Raw genomic sequence first — 9,057 nt, 5'->3', positions numbered from 1 at the left:
GGTTTCAGTCGGGCCTTTCTGAGTGGACACAGGTCTTAGGTATACCCACAATACACATCGCAACTTCGGATAGAGATGTTTACTTTGGATCTTTGGATCTTTGGATTTTTGCCATGGCTAATAGGGTGGTCCTTAATGGGGGTCGAAATTTTTGGGGGGGAAATATTGGGCTCTGACCCCCCGCATATGTTCTTATATCGATAAAAACACACTGTGTGCAATTTTGAACAATTTGGATAATATTTAGAGGTAGCTCAACGACTTTGAAATTTCCCAAAATGGTAAAATTTTGGCAATTTTCGAGAAAAAACGGAAATCTTAACCCTATGTGTACGGCGTTTTAGAACATCCAATTTCAGTCCATTGCTTATAATTGTAACACAAGAAAAGTTACAAGTAAATATAACAATATTGTATTTATTTTTACCTCAACAGCCACCACCCTTTCGAGGTTTCATTCACTGTGCGTGATCGGCATTTCCAAATAACATCCAAATTTGGGCGTCAATAAAATGAACTAAATTTGCAACTTCACCAACACAGATCATGTGCATTATGCAAAACAGTGTGAAAACAAATCTTACAGTTTGATGTGCATACAGTACAAAAACAATATGATAAGTGAAAATAGAACCAAGCCAACACCAAACAATCTACCGAGTAATAGTCGAATAATAATTTCCAAATCACCAGTTCAGAGTTCACATAAAACAGGCCGATTGTCTTTGGAAAAACAATGCGTTTGCTCTCAGTTCAGCAATTACCTCAACGAATCATTAAGTTTATCCTTGTAACATAGCCTATCATCAAATGTTGTGTATGTTCACAAAGTGTTCATTTCTGTTTCACGATGGTCTGTTTTTGAGTATTCGGGAACCTTTTGCGATGTTCTGCAACCACCAGTAACAGGTACTGTAATTGTTCTTCATTGTGGGTGAGACGACCATTGAAGTTTTGAATCAGTGCGACGCCTCGCTCTGCGTGGTCATTGATGACAGACAATGCTTTCACCTTGTCACATGCCTCTCTATAATCAATGCGCCCATTCCATGTGGTCGGTTCTGCATCCAAGAAGCTGGTGGAGATCTCGAGAAGCTGCAGCAGCTTGATGGTATTAGTGGTTGCAAAATCTGCGAGTTTCTTGTCATTGACGCACTTCAGATCCACCTGGCCTTTAACTTCTGGTTCTTCCGCTCCTGGGGTTGACTTCATGGCACTCGAGATGTCAGTTTTCGTTTCATGCGATACGTCGGGATCAAAAAGGGACAAGCTAACAAGGACTTCAGAAAGATACCAGAGATGAGTTGCAAACTTTTTGCTTGTCGCTTGAGAGATGGCTTTGTTGATGTTCCCATAGTTCACCAGGTCCTTTAGAAAAGCGAGATCATGGCGAGGAGCACTGGCTGCCACAGGACACAGGAACCAAGCCTTAACATATATCCTAGCATAGAAAAGACACACGTCACGAAGACCTTTTTCCTCACGGGCAGTCAGTCGGAACTGGTGTCGAAACATCCACACCTTGAATGAATATATCACCTTGGCCATCCATCTCGCCTGATGCATCGCCCCTGGTGCCATAAACTTCACTTCTCGCTCAGGTATGCCTAAGAGATAGACAAGGACAAGCTCGAGCAACTCCCGGTAGTCGTCTCTTGGTTGGTTCGCTTGAAGGGTTTCAGAAATGAAACCGTTGAGGCTGTCTCTAACATCTGCGATGTTCTGTCTGGTGTACTCATCACTGTTTGCATTCTGAAAGTCACTGGAGTCGATGAAGCTCCATTGCGTTTTAAATCGCTTGAAGATTTGGATTTCTGGACTAGAAGACGATCCCATGCACGTCCAAAATGCACAACCTGCAATAAGCTCCATGACATGGTGACGGCATCCCAAGTGCATCAGGTCACGGCCAAGCATCTGCTCCAAAAGCACGCAAGCTCCGGATTGGCGACCGGTGTTGGAACTGGTTGTGTCGAAGCACATACCCTTCACCTGATCAGATATACCCCACGGATTTAAGGTGTCTGTCACAGCACGAGCCTGTTCCTGTCCCGTGCCAGATCCAAGTTTCGGTACAGCCAAGAGTTGTGAAATTCCAGGTCCAGACACTAAAACTGGTAGCCGATCTACCTTCTCGGAGCCAGTCAAATCACGAAGAAGTTTACCATCCCAGTGAACAACCAGTTGAGCTTTTGGATCAAAGGCATGCTTAATAGCTGTGGCCTGTGTTTTTCTGTGTTCATGCCGCTGTCGCCGAATTGAGCGTCGATTTAAAGAGAATTCTGAGAGATCATGTCCCAAACTCTTTGCTGTCTCACTGACAAGAAGCATTGCTTTCCTATCGGAAATACCGGTTCGATCCAGACTAGACGACAGCTCTGGGGAGGTGATTTGCTTTCTGCCTCTTTTAGATTGGTTGGTATCGGAAGTTGAGCTACTGCAGGCAACGCTGTCTGGAGAAAAGTTGCCAGACTCCTCATCCGAAGTTTCACTGCTGCCCTCCAATGTCACTGATTGACTCATCGCCTTAATTTCTTGATCGGATCTACGCTTTCTGGTTTCCTCTTTATATTGTCTCTTCTGTGTGGCTTTTTCTTTTTTCTCAACGACCTTGTCTACCGATGTCATCGAGCCACGTCGTCCATCTTCTCTCTGTGCCAAAAGAAACTCGCGGTCTTCTTCCATCTTAATTAGAGTCAAGGCTTCAGCATGTGCCACATCAAACAGGTTGTTGAAGTTGGCTTTGAACGCATTCTCCTTTTTTCTCTGTGTCTCTGTTTCACGAGTTGAATTCTTTTTCAGTCCCTGCCACTCAGCAAATAGTTTCTCAACTTTTTGCACCATGTCTTGTGTGTGACGTACAGGAATCCGTGCTCTGAGCCAGAAAGATGTCAATTTCTCTACAGTGGCTGTTGCTGCAACTCTGATAGTCTCTTTGCATTCGATGTGTCGATACAAAAAATAACCCAAAACTTGTTGAATCGAAGGTAGTTTACACCCTGTTATATCCTCTTCATGAGGCAGAAGATATTTTTTTGATCTCTTCGATGAAGCCATCTTGATTTTTGTGACACGTTTGACAATCAGAACTCAGTGTGGTGAATATCTGAAACTACTAAGGCACTGTGATACTAATCGATAATAGAAAGCCAGTCAAAACGAATGCCACAATAATCCCAATCCATTTTGTGACAATTGTTCTCCTTGAAATCCGAAAGACAGTCAAAATTATTTACTGGTGTGGTCAGATAAGTATTTCGTTGACATGTATTTATGCAGTTTTATTATTGAACAATTATTTATTGTGCCAGTAACTTTGTACACTAGGTCTGATATAATGTGCGAAAAATCCTTATTTTTCATACCAAAATTTCAGAGGCCTTGAGCGACCTCTAAATATCCTTTGATTTTGATGAAACTTTGCCTAATTACGTTTTGTATATATTCGAACATATTCAAGGGGTCAGAGCATGAAATTTTAAAAGTCGAAAAATAAGGACCACCCTAATGGCTAAAGGCTCTTCTGTTTTCCATCCATCCATTATCTGGACCCCCTTATCTTCGGTAGGCTCGCGGGGTGTTGGAGCCCATCCCATACATCTCATGGCAGACTTGGCAGTGGGCAGGGGACGCCTTGAACCGGTTGCCAGCCAGTCGCAGGGCACACAGAGACAGACAAATCACTTGCGCATTCACACCTAGGGACAATTTGGACCGGCCAATTCACCTGATATGCATGATTTTGGAATGTGGGAGGAAACCACAGTGCCCGGAGAACCCACGCAAGCACGGGCAGAACATGCAAACTCCACACAGGAAGGCTAGTAGCTGGATTTGACCCCATTATTTTAGAACGGTACCGCAGACACATTAACCACTCATCCCTGTTCCGTTTTGTTTGTATGAATTGTGGATTATTTGTCAAATTGGTATTAAGATATTTAAAAGTCTTGAATTTAACTTGCCTTACGCTGTAAGAATCCTGCATACAGTACAGATGCTCCCCTACTTACGAGCATCTGAGTTACGAAAAACGGTAGATGCGAATATTTTTTTCGGGATGTCGAAAAATATCTGGACATTGCTATAAGTTAGATTTACATTACTGTAGTGTTTCTTTCCGCCACTACCGGCGTGTGGCGCTGTAAGCACTCACCCGGCATCCACCCCGAAGACGTAATCCGGCTTCCTCTTACTAGTTTGTGTGTACACATACTATATTGTATCTCCAGCACGTTAAGAATTTTGACATTTTTATTGTTTTACATCTTGTGCATCTATTCAATATGGTTGGTCTAAAGTGTAAAGAAGAGGTGAGTCGTTTCATTTGAAATTAAAGTGGAATAAGGAAGCTTTATGCGGTTAAGAAAATGGTCACTTTTTTCGGCGACTTTCTACCACGGAGGAGGAAGTCGCCTAAGACTTGAAGCTCATCTTCCAAATGTATGTTAAACTCATCTTTATTTACCTTTATAGAGCATCTCATCTCATCTCATCAGCCGTACCGCTTATCCTCATTAGGGTCGCGGGGGGGCTGGAGCCCATCCCAGCCATCTCCGGGCAGTGGGCACGGGACACCCTGAATTGGTTGCCAGCCAATCGCAGGGCACACAGGGACAGACAACTCATTCGCTCATTCACACCTATGGACAATTTGGACCGGCCAATTCACCTGAAATGCATGTTTTTGGAACGTGGGAGGAAACCGGAGTGCCCGGAGGAAACCCACGCAAGCACGGGGAGAACATACAAAGCATATTTTTTATAAAATGTTTTCGTACAAAATAATACAGTAACTTACAAAAAAAATCAACTTACCAACGACCGTCCAGAACCTCGTTCGTAAGTAGGCGCAGCGTCTGTAATAACTTTACAATACCGTGGAGAAGTCATTTGCCCTTATATCTTCTTTGAATTATTAAGTACAACCAGTCACGGCCTCAATGTCGATTAATGTTAAAAATTTTGCAGGTAAATGAAAATGAGACGGAATGAAGGATAAAATTGACTGTTTCCGCCCTTGAAGTGTTTTATTTTTGTGGTCCTAGTGAAGAATATCAGCAGCCCATGGCTTCCGATTTGCATGACGCTAACCTTACCTGACAAGTGAACATGCAGCATTAAAAATAAGATTTTTCAAAAGCTTTTTGACGTGCAAGCTGACGCACGACGACAAGGATCATGAATACATTAGATAATGACGCCTGACGACAAAATATAGCATTTTTCCATAATACCTACCAAATTCTTTATGTTTTGAGGAAAATTTTAATAGAATAACTAATTTAAATGTAATTATCTGACACGATTTATAACATTTCATTTAATTAAGGAAAAAAAATGTGTTGACTTAAATGTTGTCAAATGTATTTAACAATAAATATTTTAGTTTATTTTAAATGAATTACATTTGTTACATTAAATGTATTTAAATCAAATTGTATTAACTAGAATCTATTTGAGATTTGAATTAAATAAATTACATTTAGATAAATAGTATTTATCAAAAATAGTTTTACTTTGTGAAATTGAACTTAATTAGTCATTTGTTTTATTTTAATCAAATTGAATTTAGTTAAATAAAATCTTTTTTTGAATTATTCTTTACTTTATGGTCACAACCATATTAGTTCTGCTAAATTAATTGGACAACTTAAGTTGGGTAAAATGTACATATATAACATATAAAAGGAATACAGTTTAATAAAATACAGTTACATTTCATTTAACTAAATCTATTTAAATTAAATCTAGTTCAATTTTATTCAATTGAATTTTGTCATGAACCGGAACAGGATCAGGACCCAAATGTGTGACGTTTCTCACACAAGCCTTTTATTTTACGGGAAATGGGGAGTCATGCACGTTAGTCAGCAGTCTGACGTGGAATGATAGGAAGCCAGAGGCCGACGAGATCGATACCAATTGCCCGAGCAGATATCGGACAGGATATCGAAAATAAACAGGACAAACTAGACGGGGATAAAACTGGAAACCGATCTTAAACAGGACAAAATAACGGGAACATGAAATACCAACAGGAAACAGGACCGTCTTGTGGGGCAGAGCTTTGTTAAAGGACTGACAAAGGAAGAGTGAGAGCATTGAGCTTAAATAGACGGAATGCCAATCTGTCAACAAGCCCCAGCTGGCGCAACACGGGCGGGACCAATTGGGCGCCATGACAACCGTGACAGAATTTTGTTCAATTACATTTAGTTAAGTTTGGTTAAAATTCCTTTTAGCCTATTTATTTCTTTAATTGAAATATAATTATATTAAAATGTGTTTAATTAAATAGAATTAATTTAAATAAAATGTTAAATTGGACAAAATTTCTTTTTAATTTAAATGACTAAGTTCAGTCCAATTGAATGTTGTTATATTACATTTGGTTACATTTATTTTAAATGATTTTTGTTTGGTTGATTAATTTTAGATTCATTGAATGTAGTCAAGTAAAATTTTGTTAAATTAAATGTAGTATAGGGCAGCACGGCGGCGCAGTGGTTAGCGCTTGTGCGGCACAGTTCTGAGGTCATGAGATCGAACCTTCCTGTGTGGTGTTTGCATCTTCTCCCCGTGCTTGCGTGGGTCTCCTCCGGGCACTCCGGTTTCCTCCCACATTTCAAAAACATGCATGTCAGGTTAATTGGCCGGTCCGAATTGTCCCTAGGTGTCAATGAGTGAGTGAGTTGTCTGTCCCTGTGTGCCCTGCGACTGGCTGGCAACCAGTTCAGGGTGTCCCCTGCCCACTGCCCGAAGATGGCTGGGATGGGCTCCAGCACCCATGTGACTCTACTGAGGATGAGCGGTGCAGATAATGAATGAATGAATAAATGTAATTTAAGTAAATTTGCGGAATAAAATGGAGTTGAATCCACCTAAATTTAGTTGATACAATTTGGTTTCATTGCATTTTTTGAATTAGAATTTTTTTACATTCATTTAAAATTTGAAATTCCAAGTTCGTTAATCGGACGTCATTGATAATGACTGGGAAACAGATGAAAAAGCAAATCATATTTTAATGATTTAAACAGATATTCGTTCACATTTTCTTTTATTTACATTGATTCAAGTAACAACATTTCCAATCGAAGCTTTGGACCTTTAGTTTCTGAGTGTCTTTAGTTGAGAGTGTCGGCACCCCCGTGATAAGCAGTTAAATAATGTTCAAATTGTACATGTTTTTAAGCAAGTAACTGCTAACAAATAGCGGAACCGCCCCCAGGCAGCAGGACCACCATTCTTGAAGGTACTGATCTTTGCATTAAAAAGACAAGGTACGGGAGCCCGAGCCAGATGCTTCCAGCATCAAGCTCCCACTTGTCTGCCCGAACTATGACATGTGAAGGATATGTCTATTTTGTGTTCTTTTCAAGATGTAGATCTATGTGATATGATGGTGACGATTATATAATAACAATGTTCAACAATAGCAATAAGCATATATTTGATAATGATAACAATAATAAGGACATAATAGTCAGTGCAATAATAAAAAGCTTAATTATTAGCTTGACCCATCTATAGACAAGGCTTCTGCTCACGTGCATTATTTGGATACCAATAATACTAATAATAATAACAATAGTCACATGAATGTTACAATAGTAATCATCATAATAACAGTTATAATAATACCAGATTAATTTAGCTTATTTTTACCCATATAATGCTAGTTATCACTAAGATAATAAAAATGACTAATAATAAAAAAGAACAAAAACAAGAAGAGTACCGTCAACATTGTTAGGGAGTCCTCTCACTACAGCTCCCTCAAAACAAGGACTAACAGGCTCAGAGACAGTTTCTTCCCCAGGGCCAAAACCACCCTAAAAAAGCGCGCAATACTGTGAAATGTGTTGCTCTACTTTTTATTGCACTATTATTGTAAGTTGAGCCAGTCCTCAAGCACTGTGTTGTAAATATTTAGTCGGATTTTTTTTCCTATGACCAGAATCTTTAAATTTTCTACTCGCTGAGGCGATATCCAGGTTAAGTCATCATTGCAGCCTCTGTCAAGCTCCTTGTGTGGCGCGTGCAAGTATGTGGATTTCCTGCTTGAATAAACTCTTTTTTTCACGTTGACGTTTAGACTGTATTTGAAACGGACCTGGGCAGCACAGCGGCGCAGTGATTAAATGATCTGCATTTTTTTCTGCATTTATATAGCGCTTTTCAAGACAAGACCTCCCAAAGCGCTTTACAATGTGCTTAACATTTCCCAATAGCGGCCGTGCAGCCATGTAAGGCGCTAACCTGCTTATTGGGGGCATTAGGGGTTCAGTGTCTTACCCAAGGACACTTCGACATGTAACACAGAGGAGCCGGGATTCGAACTACGATCTCTTGATCCCAAGACGAGCGCGCTACCTCCTGAGCCACTGGCGCGCCCCGGTTAGCGCGTGCGCAGCACAGTTCTGAGGTCATGAGATCGAATCTACCTGTGTGGAGTTTGCATCTTCCCCCCGTGCCTGCATGGGTTTCCCCCGGGCACTCCGGTTTCCTCTCACGTTTCTAAAAACATGCATGCCAGTTTAATTGGCCGGTCCAGATTGTCCCTAAGTGTGAATGAGCGAGTGAGTTGTCTGTCTCTGTGTGCCCTGCGACTGGCTGGCAACCAGTTCAGGGTGTCCCCTGCTCACTGCCCAAAGATAGCTGGGATGGGCTCCAGCACCCCCACGACCCTACTGAGGATAAGCGGTGCAGATAATGAATGAATGAATGGGCTTTTCTCACTTTTATCATTTTGATGCTACACTAGCAAAGATAAACGGGGACAAGAATTAAATCACACTCCACCCCTGTTGCCCTGCTTCTTATGTGTTGTGCGTCTTGAACAGTAAGATAACAGCAGATAGGCGTGGTGAAAAAAAATTCTAAATTCAAATTTTTTAAGAAAAGCTAAAACGACAAACCACTAGACCTGAGCTTCTTGTTTAATGTGCATTTATGTCCATGTGGACGCCGGGTTTTAGGTGGTTAAAGTCTTTGTCACGTTTACTCTGGAGTGCCATGTCTAATCTGGGTGCATACCATTTTTCACCGCGT

General features: G+C 40.9%; 1 protein-coding gene across 1 annotated transcript; it reads right to left on the bottom strand.

Annotated features, from left to right (window-relative positions):
• Positions 1–834: 834 nt before the first annotated feature.
• On the bottom strand, positions 835–2,844 carry LOC148354676 (uncharacterized). Its single transcript, XM_088350169.1, has one exon. It carries the CDS (start codon positions 2,842–2,844, stop codon positions 835–837), a length of 2,010 nt encoding a protein of 669 aa, XP_088206295.1.
• Positions 2,845–9,057: the final 6,213 nt, after the last annotated feature.

Source organism: Urocampus carinirostris, chromosome 12, assembly GCF_059441175.1.
Source record: "Urocampus carinirostris isolate Australia breed hairy pipefish chromosome 12, RoL_Ucar_1.0, whole genome shotgun sequence".
Taxonomy (NCBI): Eukaryota; Metazoa; Chordata; class Actinopteri; order Syngnathiformes; family Syngnathidae; genus Urocampus; species Urocampus carinirostris.
The sequence above is the reverse complement of the archived record's forward strand: the minus strand, read 5'-3'. Positions and strand labels throughout refer to the sequence as shown.

Coding starts and splice junctions, on each gene's coding strand:
- LOC148354676 (XM_088350169.1), bottom strand. CDS start 2,844: ATGGTGCAAAAAGTTGAGAAACTATTTGCTGAGTGGCAGGGACTGAAA.